Genomic DNA, 26272 nt, shown 5'->3' on the forward strand with positions numbered 1-26272 from the left:
GAGCACACCACACAGAGTGTCAAGTCTGAAACATGCACCTGTGCACCGATGGAAACCATTACCAGTTCATCATAGCATATGCATCATAAGTAGCATGGGACAGTTAATCCATTGTATTGGAAAAATCTCAATCACCAAAATACAAAAAAACCAACGACACATTATTTATAATACAGAGTGTCTCTAATGAAACCAAAACATCTAAAAGTTGTATCTAAATGTTGGTTATATCAAAGCTAAGGATACTACAATCTTTGCAACTGTCCCATTGAAATTCCTCCTATTGAAATAATCAAAAACAAGTCGACCCCTAAACTTGCACCTGACAGAAATCCCAAAGGAACCACATGAAATCTGCACCAAATTGGATTAAAACCAGAAAACTGGAATTCAATAAGAGAATTTTTTTCACGATCTGACATCAAAACCCCAATGTGACTGAGCAAACTCTGTTAGAGTCATTCATTTCAACAACGAATGAATGGATGCTGAATGATGAATAATGCGTTTTGGATGAGGTGACATGAAAAAGAAAAAAAAAACCTAAAAAAATAAAAAGTAAAATAAAATAAAATAAGAAAACGAACAAAATTCTGCTGCATTCAAACTAAGGCATCAATCCCTCTTAAAGGGACAGTTCACCCCCGAATCAAAAATACATATTTAGCCTCTTACCTGTAGAGCTATCTATCAGTCTAGACTGTTTTTGTGAGAGTTGCTGAGTGTTGGAGATATCGGCCGGAGGGATGATTGCCTTCTCTTACATGCGACAGAACTAGATGGTGCTTGGCTTGTGGTGCTCAACGCGACAAAAAAATACATTTGAAAAACTCAAGAAATTCCACAGACTAGAGGTTGACCAATACTGGATGAGGAAAGGCCAAAAACAATGGTTTGGAAAATGTCCTATCAGAGCTGATTGATTGGCCAAACCGGTAAACGGCAAAACTGATGAATCAGAGACCTCGACTACAGACCTTGTCGTGAGCAGTTTCATATAGGAACAAGGGGTGGGCGTTACGGCCACGATATTTCAGGGTATTTCTGGATAACGATATTCTTGATGATATGACAAATTAGTAAAAAATAAATAAATAAATAATAATTATATATACATAATCTAAGAATAAAGAATTGCAACAAAATAAGTGATACAGTTTTACAGTTGGCCTTCAAATATTCAGTACAAACTGAACAAAAATGATCTCTCATTTCTTTAGTTTGTAAACAACAACAGTATCTCAGAGTGAGATTCAGATTCTGTATACAATATTAATAGTTCAACAAAATAAAATCTACTACAAATTACACATTTACACACATCCTAAATACAAAAAATGTACCCTGGGATCTATATATATTACATTACCAAAGGTTTATGACAAAAATCACTTGACGACACCGACTCCCGTGTGCGTATGGCGAGAGAGGAGAAGGAGAGACGCCGTGCTGCTGCCAGAGGAGCCGCTGAATGAGTTCCCTCTGAGCGGAAAGTCACTTAGAGTCTGAAAAGTTTGGGGCTGTTCATTCATTCATTTGTTCAATCAGGGCGCCACAGTTTATTCCACACTCCCGAAGCTGCTCCTCTTTTTGGAACCACCGCAGAGGCGGTAATAATTTTGCTTGTTGTTGCCGTGGGTAACAGTATGACGTCAATATGTAAACAAGACAAAATATCACTCTGCACACTGCACAAAAGGAAGCACCAAAATACCTAAGTTGATAGATAGCACTACAGGTAAGAGGAAAAACATGTATTTCTGATTTTGGGGTGAACTGTCCCTTTACATTTGTGGGTTTGAGTCTGATGTTTCATGTTTGCTTCCTGTTATTGCTCTGTCCTGAGAAATTCAGAGGCTACTTAGTAATTTTGTGACAAACATAAACTGCTTCCAGCAACCACTTTGACTGAAAATGATGTCACCAGACAGGATTCGTCAGTCAGCCCTGATTGGTCGGAGCACCCCAGCCTCCACCCTCCCAAACAGAAACCGGATAACATCAACATAATGTCAGATCGAATAATGAAGTGACAATGAAATGAAAGTTCAATCCAGATTATCCAGCTAAATGTTTGGAGCTCAGCTGGAGGAAATTTGCAGATTTGTGGTTGTGATTGAGCACAATAACAACATTACAGCGTGTTTATTCAAAACTTAAACATTTAGAAACAAAAAAACTGGAGCCAAAACGTGGAACCAAAACCTAAATTACCTCAAAACTCCAATGGTACAAATCTATTTGATTTGGTCAGAGAGAGTTGTGGAATAAACTGGGGTCATTGGAAATCTTCCCGCTGTTAGCGTGTGAGCTCATCCTCCCCTCTAAGTGGTTTTTTTTTTTTTCTTTCACTAACAGCCGAGGATGAAGCCAGAGGATTTTGGACTTCGGCCCAGCATGTAAATTTATCTGCCATTTCCAAACAATTTCCATCAGGAGCCATTCAGACTGTGTAACAGGATAATTTGACAGCAGCCCAGTAGGAAAGTGGCCAGTGAGCCAGTAATGTTTGATTTATTTCATATTTTTGTCCTCTACGGTTTGCTGTAGCCTCACAAAGGCCACAGCTGGATATGAGAGGTGGTTATAAATAAAAGATCAGCAAGTTGGTGATAAATGGATGGATGGACCGACGGATGCGAGAGTGATCACGTCAACACACAAACTGCTAGATGAACAAATGAATACGGCAAATGGTTGAATAGTGAATAAATGAGTGACTAGATGGATGGGTGGGTTTGTCAGTGAGTCATCCGAAGACAAAGGTATGATGGAGACAAATGGACTGATGAAAGAACAAATTTAAGTGAATGAAGGAATGAATGTGTGAATAAATTAATGTGGAGGGATGATGAAGAGTAGGCTGAACATCATAAATGAATAAATGAACATACTTTCTAACAGGAACAAATAAATGAATGGCGAATGAATGACTTAGTAATGCATATACATTATCATTATGCCTGAGTGAGCGAGCGAGCGAGCGAGCGAGTGAGTGAGTGAGTGATTAGATTAATGAATGAATGAATGGATAATGGGATGAATGAATGAATGAGTGCATAAATGAATGTTCAGTTGGAGGGATGGATAGACAGTCGGCTGAACTTTGCAAGTGAGTAAATAAACATACCACCTAACATGGATGAATGAATGATGGCATAGGTGAATGGATGAATGAATGAATCAACTAAGAAGAGAATAAATGTATGAATGAATGACTTTGTGATCAGACTTTAAAAGAGGCTGAACACAATAGATGACCAAGCCCCTTAAAAGAACACAAGTCAATAAATCAACAAATGAATGAGTGAGTGAGTGAGTGAGTGAATGGGAGAGTGGGTGGAGAGTGAGTGGGAGAGTTTGGGAGAGTGAGTATGTGAGTGAGTGAGCGAGCGAGCGAGTGAGTGATTGGGAGAATGAGTGGGAGAGTGAGAATGGATGGATAATCAGAAAGATGGATGGGTTTGTCAGTGAGTCATCCGAAAGACAAATGAATGATCACAACAAATGGAATTTAATTTTTTTTTAGAATGAATGGATGAACGACTGAGTGAGTGACTGATCAGATGGATCACTGGATGGATGACTGAACATACATGTATGTAAATAAATAATTTAACAAACCACCATATAGATTATTCAGATTGATTTAAAGCAACTGAAAATAGCAACTCAACAAATAAACAAACTCTGCAGTGTTTGAGTGAACAGATGTATGAACGCATTAATGAATCCACACATTATAACAAATGAATGTATGGAAAACTGCTACAAGAAATGAAGTACAAGTGAATGCCTTACCAAATGAATGAAAGGTTGAATATATGAAAAAAAAACTGGACTGAACAAGTTACTAAACAAATTTAGACATGACAGGCATGCTCTCTCTCCGTCTTTGTGTGTGTGTCTTTGTTCACCAGGTTGTCAGGGCCAAATCCTGTCCTCGTAACAGAAAGGATGGAAGATGAAAACCAAAAGGCAGGAAGGTCTTTTTTACCCCTAACGTCTGAAATGTGCTATGAGTCCTTCAAATGCCACACTGGGATTTTTGCTTTCCTTTACTTCCCATCACTCCACACTTTCTGTCTTCTCTTCATTCACAAGGCTTGACAGTAACGGCTGCCCAGTTGCCCTGGGCAACCACATTTGGACCACTGTCAATCATTTTGTTTGGTTTGATCGCCCCTGTTGGCAACCACTAGTGTTCATCTCCAAAACACAATGCGCCTTGTTAAAACAAGGAAGGAAAAAATGCTTGATTGTATTTGAGCGTAAAATCTAGCGGATCCAGTTTGAAATATTGTCAACAAACTTAAAGTTAGTTTCTAGCATTAAAAGACACTCAGCACCCAGGGGTGATGTTATCCTCTGTCAGTAGAAAGACGATGGGAGGCTATGATGAATTTGGTATAGTGCTCCTCACTCCAAGGTAATCGTCAAATGGTTACAGGTTCACTGAAATGAAGATCACTCCTCTTTCACTTCACCATGCTTACAGTTGTGTGCTGAGAAAATGTCTGTGCTCATCAATGACCATGTCATCCAATATGACAAAAAGTCTGACAGACTTTCATTTTCATTGTGAAAAGTTGTGGATGGTACCAATGGAACCGTTCTGTACCGTCCCCATTTTTGGTCCCCCCTCTGTTGGGGTACCTAGCACACAGATCTGGTACTAAAAGGTGGAGCTGTGAACACTGCAGTCTGTTGATTGGTGAACAGAGGACGGTCACTCTGCTCAGGGCTGAGCTGTGGCTGGTTTTGAGGCTCATGTAACCACTGTTCATACCGTGGAGAGTTTTATTAGACTATAACTATAAAATGAAAGGATGTTTTGCTGCCTCTCGCAGACTCTTAAGGTGGAACGTTATCTTGTACTGTTACTCTATGTATGAGTTGATGATGTGAATCAATCAACACACCTTAAATTTCACGTTGGCAACTTTGACCATTACTTTAGTTTTTATTTGACATACACTTTTAGTAATGAGTGGATATTCAAGTATTTCCATATACTAATTTTGACTGGATTATGTGAACTGCATATATTCTAATCCTCACTTTGACAAAAAAAGAAAGCATCACAGAGTGTAGTTCCTGTGGGCTACGGCAACACTAAACCCTTGAGCTTGCCTGAGAAGGACTAAATGCACAAACCTACTATTTTTTAAAATCTCATGGAGAGAGACTCTCACTGCAGCCTGTTTTATTTTGTTCTGAAAATGTCGGCGAAATACAGTGAGTGCTGGACGGACCAGTGAGTGACAAATGCACCACCCACATTTAAGAGTACTGTTTGCGGTGGAAACGCTGGGTCTAGGTACCATGTCTGAAGGGTTACTGGTGGTCCCAAAGGTACCATGCCGAAAGTGTTTGTTGGAAACGGGGCTTAATAAATATCATGCTGTAATGAATCAACAGACCAGATCTCTATTAGGCCATTTTAATGTCTCACTATGTTTGAATTGCTCCAACACTATGACAAGTATTCTGATGGAGTACAACTTTACACACCAAAAATCATCGGGTCAAAACTATAGCACCAGTGCAATACTGGGTTAACGTGCCTCAGAATGAATCAGTATTTTCGACTGAGTGTTAGTTCTATTTTTTATATTACAGTTGAGTTATTTACCCAAACATATGAGCAGTGAAATAAATCACTGCAATCCAATTCCCCTGATCTGAGACCTAAACATCTTATAATGCAAAAGGAAATGTAACATCCTTCCTATATTCATCATAATCAGTAACATCCTTTAGCACAACTTTGATTTCCATAAGCACGGAAATGTGCTCCTTTGATAAGCTTTAATTAATAGATGTTCAGCACCAAAAGAAAAATAAATCCATAACATCAGACTCAGTCAACTTGTCCAACAGCCTGCGCTCGTATGTGATTTTTTTTTTTATTTCCAAAAGCAGAAGGAGGTCATCAAATTACAGCGAGCACATCAAGCCTCTCTGTTTAATATTCCACTGGCAGAATCCAACACCAACATCTGTATATTTTCTTAATTATCAACGTGTATCTTCTCATGGATGCATATGGTCCATGAGAAGTGAGCTGGAAGATTACAGTGCAAATCCAAAACCCAGCTATTACCAGAGTCCTCACAACACCTGGCATCCCCACCAACAATAAATAATCCTTTGAAAAGAATAATACTTGGAAGTTGAAATTAATAATTATTTGTTTTATGAAGTTGGGAATTTGTGGTGAAGTTAGGCATCTCTCTGGAAAACATAGAAATATAAAAAACAACATGTAACAGCTGTTGTTTTTTTAGTCGGAAGAATGATTGACACATAAGAAGCTGGATAATAAAACAACCGAATCACCTGCATGATTTAAAGGCACCAGAAAAGTTGCTACCTGAAAGCTGCATCAATCAAATCTTTTATATTAACAAAATTTAAAATGACAAATGATATGGATGACATATGTTGTGACGTAGGATTCAAAGAATTGTCACCAACTTTTAGCCTCTCGTGTTTTGGTTTTTCAGGCTGCAAACTCATCTTTAGACCCAGACAGATATTTTCTGGTGTTGCTGGAATATTAAACTTATATCTATCAGGTGGACACATACAGGGCATCAATGGGATGATAAAGTTGCTATGTGCCTGCTGAATTTTAAAGTAAGCAACAGTTTACTACAATATCCGCCATCCCATTCTTTCGGTCACTACCCAGAGCTCATGACCATAGGTGAGGGTTGGGACATAGATGGACCAGTAACTTGAAAGCTTCGCCCTCTGGTTCAGCTCCCTCCTCACCATGACAGTTCGGCTGCGCAGTGCCCGCATCACTGCAGACAACGCACAAAATCCCTTCACTGTGTCTTTAAGGTTACGAGTGTCATCCATAATAGCTTCCAGAATCATCAATAATCTTCAATAACCACTGGGGCTCTACCAACAGCAATGCTTCTCTCTACTCTGCTGACATTCTATGCTTTCAGTGAGGAAACTGTAAGTAGTCAAGCTAATATGCTACATGCTAACCCAGAGAAAAAGAATTACATAGGCAATTAGCTACATGCTAAATTCCTCTACACATTTTTAAGAAAGGCAGCAGGGCCCGTGGTGCACTTAAGGTCGGTCCTTAATCCATCATATTGGTTCAAGAAATCAATACAACCAAGATATTTTTTCTTCTGCAGGATGTCAGCAGGCTGTGTGCCTGGATATTTGTACCTGTTTCCTGAAGGCCACTTCTACACAATTGTTCAGTGCAAGGGAGGAAGAGTCAGATGCTCGAATCCCTCCTCCCCTTCTCCCCTCACCACAAAGCACTAAAGCTGAGCGAAGTACAGTAAATTTCCAGCACAGAGCTTTTATTTTGAAGTGCTGTTTCCTGCTGTAGAGTGAGTGAATAACAGACAGCTACTTGACCAAAACAGCAAACTATCTTGACAACATGGCCATTACACGTATAACACTGAATGTATTAAACTGTGTGGACCTTGAACTAATGACTAAGAAGAAATCTGGACCGGGAACTACTGCTTTATATAGTAAATGGAGACTTTCAGGTAAATCCAGGAGGTGGCTGTAATGCAACTTTTTGGATGAAAACCACCATTAAAACCAAAAAGGCAAAGAAGACTTACCTGGTGGCAGTGTGGGTTGGACTCTCTGGTGTACGAGTACGAACTCCTCTCTGTTTTACCTGCAGGACAAAAAGAAAAGAGAGGGGGCAGTTAGCAGAGGATCTCGTCTCTGTACTGAAAACACATTCATTGGAGTGAAAAAGAATTAATCCGCTTATTAACTACCTTATCTGTGAAGCCAATACAATTACAAACAGTTAGGGTTAACAGACCCTAAATATACTCATTCATGGGGAGGGCGTGGCAAACCACGCAAAATAATAGAAAACAATTAGTCATTAATTTCCATTATTTAAATCAGTTTACCAGCTACATATAAAGAATGTGGCTTCATAAAAATCCATCCATCCATCCATCCATCCATCCATCCATCCATCCATCCATCCATTCCATCCATCCATCCATCCATCCATCCATCCATCCATCAACCACACTGACTACTACACATTAATCCAGATTCATCCACTGCTGATAGAAGAAGGGACTACATACAATAAAATAGGCAATGACAGGGCGCCCAATTATTGATTTCATTCATTCATCCATTCTTTACTTAGCCACACTCACTACCTAAGGCTAAGTTTAAACCACTATTGATATTGATTGAGTTTCATTTCGTCATTCATTCACTCACTGACTCATTTAATTTCTATGTGAATTGGCCTACAAAGGTCTTTGCACACTGAGTCTGTTTTTTTTTTCCTTTTGTCCGAAATCGTTGCACTTCTAAAAATAAATTCGACCACACCTTGTGTCAATTTAGTTTGCACACTAACTCAGAGACATTAGTCCGTCATTAAAGTTTTCGGAACAGGTTTTATTTTGTATGTTTTCGCATCTGTCAGAAGCCTTTAGAGAGACATTTGACACAGGAACAGGGCACACAGAATCATTTCCTAACTCGGATAGCTCACGGTCGACAGGCCAAATAGTAATATTCAGGTGGGTGATGATGACGAGGAGGAGGGTGTGGACCGCACACAGACAGACAGAGATGGTGTGGAGACAGAGCAAGAGGACAGCTCCGTCCTTTCATGAAGCTTTGGTGCCGAATGTAAGACATGTGAAGAGACAGTGGTGACAGATTTTTGTGTCTTTTAATTTTGTTTCGTGTTGCAAATCCTTACAACGCACAGGACAAATAAACACATCGGACTCTGTGTGCAAGGTTTCTGTGCATTCCAATTATTTTCGGATGATGGATTAAAAAAACAAATCCAAAAAAACTGACTCAACATGCAAAGGCCTCAAGTCCTTGCAATATTAGAAACATAATTTTTCTGATAAAGAGGTAAAACAAACTTGTTTAATTACAAATTAATCAATTGATTCATTAAGTCAACATGGATACAACTGCTCCCAAAACAACCGGATACACTATCAAATAAGCAATAGTATAGATTTTGATGTATGTGTTTAGCCAACAGAGATGTATGTATTTATATCAAAGTATGTTTCAATCTCTTTTTAATTCATTTAAATAATCATGCATTTGTACATTGTTTAGGAAACATAGTAAAAGATTTTCAGTGGATAACAGCCAAAGCCAGTTTCCATGATCAGAGTCTTTACAGAGTGCGTGTGTGTGTGTGTGTGTGTGTGTGTTCTGTAGGCCTATGTTTTCTGCTCACTGCTCTCACAGCACAACAAAACAGACATCTGCTACGCCTGCAATGCATAGAAAACTCTTTATGCTACGAAATCCAACTTTGAAACCAGAAACAAGACTTTCACCCTCCGATTTCTTTTAGGTGTAGATTTAGTCTTTTTGCATGTACAGACAAAACAAACTAAATATGAGACAAGATATGCAGTTTTTAGGTGGGATTTAGGAACATCTAGAAACCAAGGAACAATCTAACCTGTCTCAGATCACTCATCTCTGTTGATGTTACAAAACCGTCCCTTATCACCTCAAGACATCCCTGTCATGTCTGCGCTGGTGTACGACATCAACCCTTCTGAAGACTTCCACTTTCCTCCCTGTCTCATGTGTTGATCCATGGAGACTCATTAATGTACTTGCGAGGCAACAAACATCACTGAAGAAACACATAATTTTCACTTACTTATCAAACATCATCATTTTGCATCATCACTGACACTATAATTTTCCCATCTATCACATGCGATGCACTGCAGCCCAGACGCAAGAACAACATATTGGAATTGTACATTTCTGCAAACCACGGATAGGTTACATTTGTACGTTTCTTGTTACATGATTCTGAGTACATGTATATGAGTTGACTTTGCCAGTTGGAGGTGAAGCACCTGGGCAAGACAGCTGCCAGGCTGCAGACCACTGAAGTCCACTGCTTGAGATGAACAAACAACAAAATCGCTTGTTTACGCGCGAGATATGGAGGGTATCTCAAGCTAATATATGATCTTTTTCTACCCAAAATCAAGTGGTTTGTGTGCCTAAACATAACCACATTCTAACCACAGCACTGTTAAAATGTAATGCTGCAACATGTACAAATCATTATAACGTACAAATGTTACATATCTGTGGTTTGCAGAATTCTACAATGCTAAAATTTACTCTGGTGATTGGGTTATGCATTGCATTCTGGAATTGTTAGCAGAAAGTAGTATACCTTTCACAAAGAGAATTTGGACACTAAAATAAAATGGCAAGCAGCAAAATTAGTGCAGTACATAGAAAAATAAAAAGTGATTCTAGACATGAGTCTAGAAACCACCGAGTTACCACATAATATTGCCATAGCAACTGTGTAGCATAGCCTAGCAGGCAGCCACCGAAGCCAATAGCAAAGATCTGGCAACCATGTACAAACACTGTAGTAACCCAGCATCCAGGTATTAAACACCTCCAACAACCACCAAACAACTACTCAAAACACCCTATGGTGAAAATCTGGTCATGCTCGAAATCTTTCTGATGGTCATATTACTCTGCAGCAGTACTGCTTAGATAAAACAATCTTTCATGGTACTAGCAATTATAAACTGAGTAAAGTAAAATAAATAAACACAAATGCATGTTTTATGGTAATCCAATACACTTCAAGACTCAAAGTCCTGCCCATTGATTCACAACATTTGCCACAAAGGTGTAGTATAATCAGCGTGCCACCCTTCCCCAAACACAGCTGGATAGGTTGTTGTATGATCAGCTTATTTAGATCCATTTTACGTTTACTGTTAATCGGTGACCTCTAAAGGCTGCAGTAATTTTGGAGGGAGCAAAGAAGGCTGTCTGATGGTGCAGTATAAAAAAGTCCACAGGAGATCAGGGTGGATGGATGGGTCAAATAAACACTTCGTGTGACACAAAAAGTCAACACTGACTTACGTAAGTGTAAGTATGAATTTAAGTTATGTAACAAACGCACCTCTTGTAACCAAAACCATAATCCTTTCCGAAACCTCACAAAGTAGTTTTGTTGCTTAAACCTAACCAAGTACTTCTGCGTCCATTTCACAACGTTAGCCATGTGTTTAAGACTTAAATACATTTACCTTGACCTCGTCGCCACAAGAGAATATTTTTCTTTGGAGTATCAACTGTTGTTTTGGTAAGCATCCATAGAGTACAGAGATGTACAGTTTTGCTGTTCGGTCATGTTTGTGCACCTACAGTATTTGTGGCAAATTTCACATTATTTCCAGAGTCACGTCCATATGAGAAGTGTCCATTTTTTGATCACGTGACTTGGGTAGAGTTCCAGTTTGGAGCTCTCTGCTCAGACCCTCCAAACAGTGCATACCACGCATACTTTTAATAAGCATGAGCCTCCACTTATCAATGCCCTAACAACCATTTCATTATTAAAACCCTTGCCTGGCAACAAGTACACATAATTTTCTTCTTCGTCAAAAAGTAGCTTTTTCTAGTTTTTTCTATTAGTTCTTTCTTGGTATTGATTTTATGGGACAAGAACTAAAGCGTCTCTTTTGACACAAGTGTTTTCAGTTAGCAAGGTTTTTCTTTGATGGTGCGTAGGCCATATATGCGAACTCTGCTTCTGTATCAGGCTGTTCTCTTTTTAGACTTCTGCCCTTTATAATGTGGAGGTGTCTCAAGCCTCAACCTACATCTGAGACACATTTTATGGACATGAGAAGAAAGAGCGCAGGTGTCCTCACCTACCCAACTGTCTTTATAGAACATCTTTGGTCCGACGTGTTTAAACATGTGTTTGATTGAAATCAGACATCAGAGCTCTTAAAATCCAGTCCAAGGATTGATCAGTACACGACAGGAAGGTGAAGTCTCTTTGGCAGGTAACCGACCATCATTTTAATACACAAACCGAGCGTGTCTGGCTGTGAAAAAGGTGTCTGATGAATTTAGAAAATGCACCGACCGCCGCAACGCGTAGACAACAAAGCTAATTTCCTCTCCAGCTTCTGAACAGGCTTTCCTCTCCTCCGAGCTGCGGGGCCACTTTGAGACTATTTTTACCACACAGACCTTCTTTTTGGATAAAACCTTAAATCTTCAGCCAGTCTAAATATCAAACCACGGTTAGTGTGTAATTACATTCTGCGGTCGGTGCAGCCGTACAAGATGAAATGGAGGGGTTTTGTAGCGAGCGTGTGTGGAGGAAAATGAAGCGTGTACGTGGTGAAGGGTTTGAATCAGGCGTGTATAGACCAGCGCTGAATACACGCCAACATGGTAGTCGATGCAGAAGAGGTTGATAATTACAGGCGTACAGAATGGGAATGTGGTTGACTATGTGTGTGTGTGTGTGTGTCAGTGTGTGTGTGTGTGTGTGTTTTTGTGTGTGACCGATACAGCGGCCTCGGCTTCAGCTAAGACTGATGCCAGCTGGACCGGTTTGGCACATATACAAAGACTCCCACACACACACACACACACACACACACACACACAGTACTGGAAATCACTGACACAGATGCACACACACACACACACACACACACACGGACACATGCAAATGTGCACAATATACGTACATACTGTATATATAGCAGCATATATACACACACACACGGGCACACACATGCAAATGTACTTTTGCATGGTACTGAAATATATCCATACACAGAATCACTTGCATTCAAAAATACTAATTCAGGACCGCGCACACACACACACACACACACACACACACACACACACACACACACACACACACGCAGATCTATTTAGATTTAACATTGCCGACACCTCTGCAAAATACCACAACCCGCAACAAATCCAACAATCTTCTAACCACTGTAGAGTTAAGATGGACATTTTGTACCCCAAATTTTAAATATAGATGTTAGAAAAAATATCAAATTATCAATTAGAATGATTCTATAAACACATGCAACCCTTTAAAAACACCTGATATTTTAAAAATGATTTTAAAATTATAGATATTTTAGAAATCTGGCAACACTAATTAAATTAAATCAAGTTCAAATTAAAAATCAAGTAATTTTAAAAGTTTTTTAAGAGATTTATACATAAAACAATAGAGGCTGTACTGAAAAAAAAAAAAAAAAAAAAACCTAAACAATAATTTGGTGCATCTGATCTTTTTTTTTTTTTTTCGTCATAGGCAGACTGATTCATTCATTCATTCTTCTCTATGCTATGTTCAATTATCATCAAGTAATTTTTATAATTAATAACATGGTATTTAGTGTGTTTTGGGGACAATAAAGAACACAAATTTACACGGTATGATTTACCATTAATTCACTAAATGTTCTCTAAACCAGTTTATTTCATTTTTTACTGTTAATGGAAAATAGGGCTACAAAAAATCAGCAGCATGAGCAACTACTTCCTGTCATCTATTAATTAATTCATTCATTCTCTAAATGACTTATTTGCCTCTTAAAATACTTTAAATGTCTTTTTTTAATACAGTAAATAACCGGAGGGTAAAATAAATCCAGCTGCCTGAACGGACTGACAAAAATAAAAAATAGCATATAACTGCATGACATAATAATAGAAGAGTAGAGGGCTGTGTCTTTGGGGATGAGTAGTTTGGATATGTACAGAGAGCACTTCACTTCAGTACTGACAAAAATAACTTTATTAGAGCCATCACATTCAGAGCACCGGCTACAACAGCAGCTGCTGCATGCTCTTTCAAAAGAAAAGGCTCTCCAAATACACACCACAGAAATCAAAAAGACAAGATGAAGTAATACTGATATTTTGCCCTTTGTGGATATTTTATCCTTTGTCCTCACATTTATAACTTGTCATGAATTACCCAATTCAGACAACGTGCACTCACAGTTTGACCTTCACCCAAGGATGACCTTTTGTAGTTGAAATACTGTCACATATGTAGAATTAAAAGACAAAACAAAATAAATGATGTATGGATTTATGTGTGTCTTCTGATATTTCAGTGTTTCCAAAAACACTGGTTTTCCAGAGTTATATTTGTTGTATTTGATTACATTCTGTTGCCGGTGCAGCCATGGAAAAAAAAAAAGCAATTCTTGTTCTACTTGTTAAAGTCACAAACATGAAAAAGAAACCATTGTTTGTTTTGTGTTTTAAATGCTCAACTGTGTCAATTAAGATAACAATGACCCCGACACAGAGGCTACAAATACAAGAAAAATATATTTTGAATTGAGGACGTAACACACAACTCTGGTTCTTTACTTTCGTCCAAACATGGTGACCTTTTCACCTCCACCATCTCCGCAAGTCGAGCTCATGTATTACACACACAAACAAAAATCCCTGGTATTTTAATTTGGCCGTTAAAGAGAGAGCAGCATTAAAGGAAAGAAGAAGAAAAAAAAAAAGCCAGGCAGGGACAGAGCAACGCAGGATGTGAAGGGTCAGCCACAAGATCACACACCCTGTCACAGTACACAGTGAATGGACTCACACACACGCACACACCCGCACACACACATGCACACACACGGATACCAACGGGGAAGCAGCTCTGTGGTTTAATTAGAAAAAAATTGAGTTTATTTACTAAAAAAAAGGTGTTACAACACAAAGTATGTCTGAATAAAATTAAAAAAAATAATACAAATAATTAAATCTCTCTTTAAAAAGTAGATTATTTCTTTAAAAGAGGGCTGTGACATTTAATAGGTATAAAATTTCTTCTTTCTTTTCTTATGACCACATAATAGTGCTTTGCGGTTTTCACTAGATTAGCTTAATTTTGTTTTAATTTAGATCAGATAACCCACCGCATTGTGATCTTTGCCCAACATTTTTACCCGTTCAAATAGAAATAAAAAATCCCTAAAAACATAAAGAAAATGGCTGCAATGAAAAACGGAGCGGCAGAGTAGATCCAGAAAAATTAAAATAAATGTACAATCACAAAATACATTTGGCAGTCCAGCTGACAAACCACATTACTACTGCAGTGTTATTTTTTATTCCTCGGTCTGCTTCATACACAATGTTCTCTGATGCTATCAGACTACTTTGGATCAGATCCCAGCAGAACCTCCTCTCTTCTCGCCTCTACTCTGTTTCCCTGTCAACCTCCCTACTCTCCAAAATAAAAGCGCTTCTGTGAACCTTTTTGGTTTCGTCGGTTTGTGCAGAATCTTACTTCCAGAGAGGTTTACAAAATGTGTCAGCTCTTCAAGGACCCTGTCAACCTCAAAAGACTCTTCAACAAAGCCCCTTTTAAAATGCTTCATTTGATCTGACGGTACTTCTAGGACCTTAGCTCAAGGTTTTAAAGCATTATAGAGGGTACCTTCAAGAACTCTGAATAAAAATCCCTTTCTTGAAAGGATGACCATGACAGTGCTTTTAGGAACCTTCATGTTTGGAAGTTCTTATAAAACTATTTTCAAGAAAGCTATTTTCAAAAAATGCTTCAAAGAACACTGAAAATAAAGGGGTCATTCGTCCTTGGATGGGTTGCTGAAAAACGCTTTCGCAATTATTTCCTAACCCGGACGTTTTCTAGAAGACTCAAACAATCCTTACAAGACTCAAGATCATCATTTGTCAAGAGGTTGACTGTGCCTGTGTTACCCTCTAACAATAAAGAGACTAGAGAATAACAAACTCTACAGTACCTTCAAAGAACCTCATCAACCTTAGAGGGCTCATTGTCAAACAGGTCCCCAAAAAACACTGATTTAATCTGTCGATACTTCTTGAAGCTCGTCTCAGGTGCACCCTAGACTATTCTTAGAAAACCTGACTTACAAAGTTTTCAAACTCTGATGAAAACTCAAGAAATCTTTGACAATTGTCAGTTCTCAGGAAACAGTTCTCACTATGTCTTGAAACAACTGAAGTGCCTTCAAGAACGTTCAAAATGCAGGGTTCTTCATCCACCACAAAACATTTGTAATTGAAAACTCAACTCTCATGGATTGTTGAATAACATGGCGGTGGTATGTTCTTTGGGCAAACTCGTCATAAAATAATCTGGTGGTTCCTCATTTGATCTTTTGACAAACCCATTTAAAGGTTTTTCTGATATGACAATACTTCCAGGAATGCATAACAGGGTTCAGAAAACTCAGACATTCAGGCAGGTGCTCCAGATCCTCTGAGAATTCCAAGAAAACCCTTCCTCTAAAGGTTCTCAAAGCCTAATGGTGATTCCAGGAAACTGATAACAATTGAAAGTTCTTAGGAAACTACCTTCATGAAGGCACCTCAAACCACAAGAGAGCAGGGGTTCTTCAGAGCGTGGCTCATTGAAAAATGCCTTTGTAATCATTTTTCAAAATAAATTTATGGAAACTTTACACAAACATCCATGAATTACTTTTCTGTAACTGCTTATCTGATTCAGGTTTGCAGGGGGCTCATCCCAGCTGACATTCATCAAAAGGCGGGGTACACCCTTGACTGGTTGCCAGACGATAACATGACTGACACTAATGCCTTGTTTCAGTCAAGTAGTCCAGTTCAGTCCAGTTCTGTTCAGTTCAGTTCAGTTCAGTTCAGTTCAGTTCATTACACGTTAGAACGGTTATTTTTGTGTTTTCATGGTCAAAAGTTGTGGTCGGTACTAAAATAACCATTCCACTCCATCCTGTTTGGTTTTTTTTTTTGTCACCCCCCTGTTGAGGTACCTAGCACACTACTTTGATCCTAAAAGGTGGAGCGAGAAACACTTGAAATCTATTGATTGATAAAAAGAGAATTGTCACTCTTGCTCGACAAGGACTCAATGCACAAGCTCGCTTTTAAATATGTCATCCATTGCAACAGAGACACCAAACACTCCAGCCTGTTCTTTTTTTTCCAAAAATGATGCTGTGTAACTCTAGTCTTTGGACTGTCAACAATGTGCAGATGTTCCTAGACAAAGCACTGAGAAACAACAACGTACAGCATACATTTAGGAGTGCTGTTTGTGTTGGAAACACTAAACAGATCTAAGGTTTAGGTACATGTCTGCATGGGTTACGTACAGTTCAGAGGGTACTATGCTGGAAGTGTTTAGAAAAAAATGCAGCTACAGAGACAGACAACCATTTACATTCACATTCGCACGTACAGGCCATTTAGAGTCAACAGTTAACTGAACCTGTATGTCTTTGGACTGTGGGAGGAAGCTGGAGAACCCAGAGGAATCCCATGCTGACACAGGGAGAACGTATTTAACTCCCCTCTCACAAACAATTGTTCCGAATTCTTAAATGCTTATTTGAGAGCTGCTTGGCCTGGCACCTGCCATTCTCTAATACTAAAAGAGTAACTTAACCCTGACATGCCCTTAGTGCAACCTTTACGCAGGGCTCAAGAACTCTAAAGGTACTCAGACTAAAAGACAAACTAATTTTAGATGAGGGAATTGCGTTTAATATTATTGGAAAGATGAGACATGAGGTCATTTTTCAAGTACAAATACCAAATATTGTTCATTACAGCTTGTCAAACATGAGGATTTTCAGGATTTCTTCCATTTAATACCATCATTAGCTGAAGTGTTTCAGGGTTTTGGATTGTTGATGGGAGATCATTTTAGCAAACCACATATTTTCGACACTTCAATCAAAATACTGATTAAAAAAGGTGCTAGGTGAAGCCTTATATAACCATATGTGTAACCATACGTGCATCCATATCCAACCCTGTCTGTTTTTAAATCTTTCAGCTTTCACAGGAAAACAGCAAAGCCCCCAAATAATCTAACAACAAACACTTGACTGTCTTGAACCTCAAAAAACTCCATAGAAGGTTTTCTAACCTCATCTCTACTTCCGCCAACCTCTGCATTTCTCTGAGGAACCCTGCAGTGACACTTTTTCCCGGATGATGAACATAAACAGGCTCATTGGCCGTGAGGAGGACCCCCAGACAAACCGCCACTCATTAGAGTGTGCTGGCTGCAGAGGTACAAAAGGTGGAGGAGGGGAGGTCAGCCCACTCTGCTGTATACAGCCCATAGAGAAGTCGGTGAGCCAGGAGGACCAAATCCCTGCTAATCCACAACGCTGAGAGACAGAGAGGAAACACAAATAAGCTCCATTACAAGCTGAGAGCTAACAGAATCCAGGACGCTCTGCTAGACTATTAGCCATTATCACGCTACTTCTTAACAGGCTCATAACCAAACTTACTCTTAATATCCAGTCTTAAATCCTGATCCTAAAATAAGATTGAACAAAAATACTTCTATTTTCAAGATAGATTTAAACTAAAATCTGGCAGATTTGACAGTAGACACAAAGCTTTTTGAGATCAGACGAAGCTAAAAGAATTTTGTCCACGTCAATATTAATATTTAAACATTTTTAGCAGGCATAAACTAGAATTTAAATGTAGTCTGGAACTGAAGAAAAAAAAAAGGGTTGATTAGAAATAGACCCGAAACACCACTAGCCAGGCTTTAGTTGCTTCTGCAGTGCCTTCTCTCCAGTTTAATGGAACTAGATGGTACTTAGCTTGTTCCACTATATTCAAGAGATGGCAGACATCTCTATGGCTGATATCTCCAACATTCGGCAACTCAAACAAAAACAATCTAGACTGATAAATAGCACTACAGGTAACAGGACAAATATGTATTATTGATGTTGGGCTGAACTGTCCCTTGAAAACGGGTGCCATTCCCCTTTAAAACCTACCAGCCCATCTGAATCACTGAAACAATCTTGTTCCATAAAAGCATGAATCTTAAAACTAAAGCCAGACTTTTTGCATAAATAAAAATAACAACTAAAATAAAATAAACCATAACTCAATGTCCACTTACTTGTTCTTCAATTTAAAATTTTGTTCTTTTATTTAAGATTTTTAAATTTTAACGTACTGTGTCCAAAGACTGAATTTTCTCGCTCAAAACTAGACAAGTTTGGATTCGTTCCTCACATATGTGAATTTATCACCATTTAAAATGTACATACAGTATTACATTTCACATGTGAAATGGAAGACATCACTCACAACCTCACAACCACAAATATCAGCAGTGTACAGTGAAATTATAAACCACACATATAGTACACACCGTATATGTATCTCCAGATTTGGTGTTTTTGTAATTTTCAGATAAATCGTACAACAAAGTGTTTTAAAATTCTCCTTTAAGCTAAATAAACCATTACAAACCCACTGGAGTAGCTAAATAATGTATTATCCCAAAGCTCAAAACCGGCCTGTTTTTCATTGCGCATGTAAAGAAATGTTGGAGCTACATGGTTTTTAACACAACACATGCAAAACAACACAAAACAATAACCAATCAATGCAGAACATCCTTCTTTTTGTCCTTCCTCCTGAATTCAACCTCAGCGTGAAGCTAATTTTAATCTCAAGACTTAACTTAAAATAAATTCATCTCAACATTAACATTGAAGCTAACCTAAACTTACTATTACATGTGCTTATTTCTGTCCGTGTGAGGCAGTTTCGTTCTTTTTTAGTATGAAAACAATGGAGAAAAACGCACACACACTGACCCCCTGAAACACTTTTTCTTTCTGCCTGTTTTTCCTCCTGTACTCAACCCTAAATTTGTCCGAAAACCACACAGAACAAACACAAAAACACATTGAGCTTGGGCGATTTACAAGCGACAGAAATCTCTCTGTGTCTCTCTGCGCTTGGATGAAGGCCAGCCTCAGAAACTGAAAGTCTGTCTGTCTCATCAGCATGTCAGTCTTCACAAAAGCACCGCTTCTCAATCCCTTCACTTAACACGGTGTCACAGCGTCAGGTTTTTAAAGGTCATCGCTATTATTTTACCTTTTCTTTGGTGTTTGTAACCAGCCCGTTCATTGACAAGTGTTTCACAGAACAAGGCCAGCACACGACACAGCACGATACGAAACCAGAGACAGCAAACACTCATAACGCATGATCCAAAACCAGAGACACACTTACTGTGTGTGTATAAATAGTGGATTTTGTTGGACTCGCCTACACAACAGAAGCCCACAAAGCAACACCACTTTGTATTCTGGTCATGTCTGCCTCCTCGAAGCCCAGAACGACTCTCAGACCTGTAGTGTTAGTGTTGTAGTATTTCTTTTTTCAGATTGTTTTAAGGGGCCTCTACACTGATGCGATATACACATTTTATTGCTGCTCTCTCTCTTTTCTTTTTGCTGATTTTTAATCTTTAATTTTTCAATCTCATGATAGGGTACTTTAGGATGGGTTGCAAAAGCCGGTTCCATTTTGGATCTGGCTCCAAGATGGTAAATTACACAGCGGTCTGTGGCCAAAAAAAATCACTTAGTCTGTTGTGCCTCTTTTTGACATTACAGGCATCTGACTGAACATGACCGAATACCTCAACTTCAAGACTTTCACCTGACTCAAAGAAACAATTGTGAAGTGCAAAATTTACGAGAGGGTACTCATGAAAAAGCAGAAGCCTCTACTTAAATATTTACCTTGCATCCATCATGTTAAAGTAAGAACCGTATTCTGTGACCCGTCATTGTGTGACCTGCAGCAGTGCAACAACAAAATCGCCTACGGGTAATGCTGAGCGCATGCAGAAAAAGCTGTGATTAATTTAGTTGATATTAACTGAATATTAAAGTAGAATCAATATTATTTCCCACATGTTGTTTTTACTTCTGCAGCTGCTGCACAGCCCCGCAGTGAGAAGCAAAATGAGACAGGACAGGGTTAATGAGTGTCACAGAACAGTGACTAATGCCACATCCACACCAAAAAAAAAAAAAACAGTTGTCCATACATACAAGCGTATTAGCACATGCCTAAAAACACACATCACATGACCATTCACATACACTGGGCATGCTCGTGCTGGTGTAACAAGGCAGCAGAACGTGAACTCTGTGGTTGTTTTTTTAGTTACAGAAAATACTATGGTGATGGCAAAAATAAAACCAGAGGTTTCTCTGCTTAGGCAGTCAATGAAGTGGAGCTGTTACTGAAAATAGCATGAGTATAAGGCAGTCAAGGCAGCGGAGACCATAGATTGGGAGTCGGCGACATATCAGAGCAGTACGGAAAGCGTTATCCAACGCCAGAGGAAGCCACGGCAATGAGAAAGATTTAACGTTACCCACACAAGAGGGATAAATCGCAACATGTTTTGGCGTGACATGTTGTGATTGATAAGACCCAATCGGGGGGCAAATGTGGGTGTCTGCTTCCTCATTTTAAAAAGTCTCAGTTTTGGCCTGTCCACACTAAAACGCATCTCTGGAGTTTTCAAACTAAAACGGGGTCAGCAGCACTCTGTCTCAAAGTCAAGGAAGGATCCTTAAATAGCCGAATTTCAAGGATGCTACGTCATCAAATCCCACCTAAGGACTGTTCCAATGTCAAGGATCCTTCAAATTCTACTTTATTCAGAGAATTTTTAAGAATGCATGCGTATATCCTCAGCAGGTATAAAGTGTTTGGAAGTAAAATCCAGAAATATATTCTCTCTTAAAGTCAACACTGCTTATATTTGTTCAAACTGTACGACAACATTAGAGAGTGCCAAAAGTATCACAGTACCCTGACATCCGCTAAGTTGGGTCAATGAAGCACACATGTGGGCACTTGTTAGCTTGTTCCAATGTGTGTCCACTGAATGCTAGGAAGGACTCTTGCCTTGCCTCTGCAGGATCCTTCCTTGGAAGGACTTGTCCTACCAAGGTAGGATCCTTGACTTTGAGAGACACCACCTGTTGTAGGGTTTCCAACACTCGGCAGTAGTGTGGACGCTGGGCGTGAATGTAGCAGTAGTTTGCGGTCAAAGCCCTACACCCTTTCAGCACAGTAGAATCTTTGTGGTTTAAGTGAGATGCTGAAAGAAATGAAATGAGAGACGTCTTCATTCCCTACAAAACAAACCACCTTCAAGATTTGATAAGATTTAGACTTCTGCTACACTGTGTTAACGCCCGGTAAAGATGGTGGCTTTGGCTGAATATTTAATAAGCTAACAGAGTGGTAGGAAGCATCCTCCCCTCCAGTGACAGACAGGGAGGAATCTTGTTTGTGAGGTGCACTGAGAATCAATTCATCACAACACAGTAACATCTCCTGATCAATACGAGGCAGCAGTGACGGGAGAGCTCAGTATTTTCTTCTTCATTAATTACTTCTTCCATGTTAATGTTCATCTTAATTAGTTTAATAAAGTTTCATTAACTGCAGCACACCAACAAAGTGATTACATCAACAGCGGTAAACACGGGAGGAGAGGAACAAACAAAAGAGGAGAGGATAGAAGAGACGAGAAGGAAATAAGAGAGGAGAGGAGAAAGCAAGAGAGGAGAGGAGGAAACAAGAGAGGAGGCAATAAGAGAGGAGAGGATAGAAGAGGAGAGAAGGAAATGAGAGGGGAGAGGATAGAAGAGGAGAGAAGGAAGTACAAGAGGAGAGGAGGAAACAAGAGAGGAGAGGAGGCAACAAGAGAGGAGAGGATAGAAGAGGAGAGAAGGAAGTACAAGAGGAGAGGAGGAAACAAGAGAGGAGAGGAGGCAACAAGAGAGGAGAGGATAGAAGAGGAGAGAAGGAAGTACAAGAGGAGAGGAGGAAACAAGAGAGGAGAGGAGGCAACAAGAGAGGAGAGGATAGAAGAGGAGAGAAGGAAGTACAAGAGGAGAGGAGGAAACAAGAGAGGAGAGGAGGCAACAAGAGAGGAGAGGATAGAAGAGGAGAGAAGGAAGTACAAGAGGAGAGGAGGAAACAAGAGAGGAGAGGAGGCAACAAGAGAGGATAGAAGAGGAGAGAAAGAAGTAGGAGAGGAAAGGAAGAAACAAGAGAGGAGAGGATAGAAATGGAGAGGAGGAAATAAGAGAGGTGAGGAGAAAGCAAGGGAGGAGAGGATAGAGGAGAAGAGAAGGAAATAAGAGGGGAAAGGATACAAGAGAGGACAAGGAAACATTAGAAGAGATGAGGCAACACGAGAGGAGCATACAAGAGGAAGGAAAAAAGATGAGGAGAAAGCAAGAAAGAAGAGGATACAAGAGAAGAGAAGGAAATGAGAGAAGACGGGATGAAACAGTAGAAGAAAGAAGCGAAGCAAAGCAAAGCCAAGAGAGGAGAAGAGAAGAAGAGAGGAGAGGGGAGGAGGAAATGAGGGAGGACAGGAGGGGACAGAATGAGGGGAGGGAAAAAGAGGAGAGGACAGAAGAGAGGACAGAAGGGAACAGGAGAGGAGAGAAAAGGGGAGTAGGAAAAAACAAAATCAGATAGAAGATAACACGGGAATAAAAGGAGAGGAGAGCAGAGCAGAGGAAAGAAACGAGAAAAGAAAGGGGATGAGAGGAGAGGAGGAAACAAATGAAGAGAGGGAAGCAGAGGAGAGGAGAGGTGAAAACAAGAGAGGAAAAGAGGAAACAAGAGAAGAGATCAGAGCAGAGGAGTGAATTTTTTTTCTCTTTGACATCTATTAATTCATTTTTAAAAATAATTCATTCAAGTTTAGTTATTTCTTATTTCTTTTATCAAGGATCACGAAGAGGAAGAAATAAAGGGATGGAGTCGCTCTAGGTGTCGATATCAACATCTGTCATTTTGTCCCGACAGTATTTTGATTGCTTTGATTTGATTCAATATTCAAATCTATTCTTTTATCCATATTTTTTTATTGTGTTTATATTGAGATTCACAAAAAGTAGGCATGTTAAAAAATGGAGACGTTCAGTCGGTGTTGACGTCTCCACTTTTTATACTGATGGACATGTGACATCTGTCAGTCACTGGTTTTCATTCAGCTTCATCAGGAGGAGGAAATAAAGAAGCACTCGATGGAGTTGTTCTGGGGGTCGATGTCTACGTCTAGACTCGTTCTTTTCAGAGTCATGTTGAGTCTTTCTCTGCGTGAAAGGAAACACTGAGGAGACGTGATCTCCTCTGACATCCATATAATGAGTCCATTTTAATAAACTATGTGACTAATAGTGCGATTTGACGAGGATGGCGAGATGACGAGAGGAAAGAAAGAGAGGAGAGAGAAGAGAAAAGAGGTGGGGGGGGTGGATAGAAGAAGGGTTAAACTCCCTCTTCCTGCACGCTGTGTGTGTAAATGTGCGTGTGTGTGTGTGTGTGTGTGTGTGTGTGTGTGTGTGTGTGTGTGTGTGTGTGTGTGTGTGTGAATGTGTGCGTGTGCGTGTGCGTGCGTGATGGGGGGAGGGTTGGACTGTGCAGACATGAATCATTCTGAGCGATTCAAGCGTTTCCATGACACCGCTGGGCACCGGTCCAGAAGTTTCTACAAAGTCTGAAAGGTACCCACACACACACACACACATACACACACACACACACACACACACACACACACAATCTAACAGTCACTCTGAAACGATCCCGCCAGCGCTGAATTTGAAATAATCTATATATTTATTCATGGCGTTGTCTTCCCTTGTAAAGCGTAACATTTTTTTGGGATCAACATTAATTTAACAGACGATGGTCGATGAGTAACCGTCGTCTAACAGACAACCCCCCCCACCACCACACACACACACACACACACACACACACACACACACACACACACCACCACCACCACCCCCCGTCCTTCAATCCCAGCAGGCATTGATTTCTTGGCACTGGAACGAGTGAATACATCAAACAACAGATGAACGTATACGAGCGACGAGAACGACTCGAGAGACGCAGCATCCAGCTCACATCTGTCGGCTTCTACCTTCAGCCATATCAGAACAGATCAGACTGCTGATTGGACCATAACTCTGATTCTTTTTTTTTTTTTTTTACATTTCTCTTAATTTTTTACGTCTGATTCTGCATAACGATGCTGTCGTAGACTCATTTTATTACGTAAATATGATCTTGAAATTATTTTATTTTGCTTTCAAATTCATATTGAATTTGTTAAACATCTCATTGTTTGTGAATAATTAAAAATAAAGGTAATATTGGAGAGTGGTGATCTGGTTATTTGATTTAACAGAAATAGAGTTTCTGAATGGTTCCTCCAAATCTAAGTTTTCTCAATTTTCTGCAATAAAAAAGCACTTGGGTATCTTCACAGTGGTGTCCATCATTTTGAATCTAGTGTGTATAATGTTTTATTTTTCTCAGCTCTAACCTCACCTGATGTCACTCACAGAAATGAGCTCCTCCTCCTTGTATACAAAGCCGTAAATGGGCTGGGACCGAGCTACATTGCTAACTCCCTTGTTAACTATTTGCCTCCAAGAACACTGCGATCATCTGCTGCTGGTTTATTGGAGGGTCCCAGCAACAGAGAGATGCAGCCTTTGTCAGTTACGCCCCAAAGCTATGGAACACACTACCCATAGATATCAGGGAAGCTACCTCGCTAAATATTTGTAAAAGAAAGCTAAAAACGTATTTGTTCACTTTAGCCTTTCACTAGCGCTGACTTCCTGATACAGGTCTGAAACTCTTTCTTTTTACGCTTCACGCTGCAGCAACCCTTTAAAAATCTTACTTGATTTTATGATTTATAGTTTTACAGTTACATAATTTTATGAATCAGTTCTGTTTTGTGTTCATTCTATTTTCATATGCTTATACTGCTCTTATTGTAAAGCACTTTGTGCCCTTTAGTGATCTCCTTCATTTCCCAGAATGCCTTTGAACCACTGTTCTGAAACTGCTGTCAGTTACAGGTTGCTTTAAGTGAAGCGTCCAGTTTATGAACCTCAAGGGGAGTCGGTTTTGTGTAGTGTAGTTAAACTGCATCCCATTCTGTAACTGCAGTGCATTCTGGTCTCGAGGCTACTGTAGTCCACTAATACTGGTCTGTTTCCTGTTACTATGGCATTGTTAGTAATTTTACAAATATAAAAGTATATAAAAAGTTATTAGTTATAGTAGAATGATGCTGGTGTTGGTTTTTGAGTATAATACACACACAGCTTCAGTGGTGAAACAAAAACTGCCACAAAAGCACAAACTAAAAACAAGCCGAACAAAGAGTTTGTGTCTTCTCCCTGAATCCCAAAACAACATCTGCCACAAAAAGCCCAGCGTTTCATTCATTCAACGTCTAATGAACAATAAAACATGGAAATGGTGTTTGTTTTTCAAGCTCACATGAAGTTTTCCCTCCTCTTGCTATGGCACAGAAAAGTGACAAAATTAACCTCACAACTCGTTCACTCATTGACATCTCCCTACACAATTAACACTAAGTAATAATTGTTACGTCACACGTCTGTAACAGATCTATCCAACATAAAGCATTGCACTGGATTGTTAGCAAGGATTGGAATTTTTGCAGTAATATTCCTGCATTCTGTGATGTTCGTCTTTAACAAGCTCAAAA

At 39.4% G+C, this 26272-nt stretch overlaps 1 protein-coding gene across 7 annotated transcripts in view; it reads right to left on the minus strand.

Annotated features, from left to right (window-relative positions):
- The window catches only part of LOC126395245 (transcription factor 4-like), a 314524-nt gene that overhangs the window by 164199 nt on the left and 124053 nt on the right, over positions 1-26272 (minus strand). For all 7 annotated transcript variants that reach the window (XM_050052562.1, XM_050052563.1, XM_050052559.1 and 4 more), the window contains one exon: positions 7617-7675. In XM_050052562.1, the coding sequence (XP_049908519.1) occupies positions 7617-7675 (59 nt within the window). The remainder of the gene's footprint in view (positions 1-7616; positions 7676-26272) is intronic.

The sequence above is a fragment of the Epinephelus moara genome, chromosome 9 (genome assembly GCF_006386435.1).
Source record: "Epinephelus moara isolate mb chromosome 9, YSFRI_EMoa_1.0, whole genome shotgun sequence".
Lineage (NCBI taxonomy): Eukaryota > Metazoa > Chordata > Actinopteri > Perciformes > Serranidae > Epinephelus > Epinephelus moara.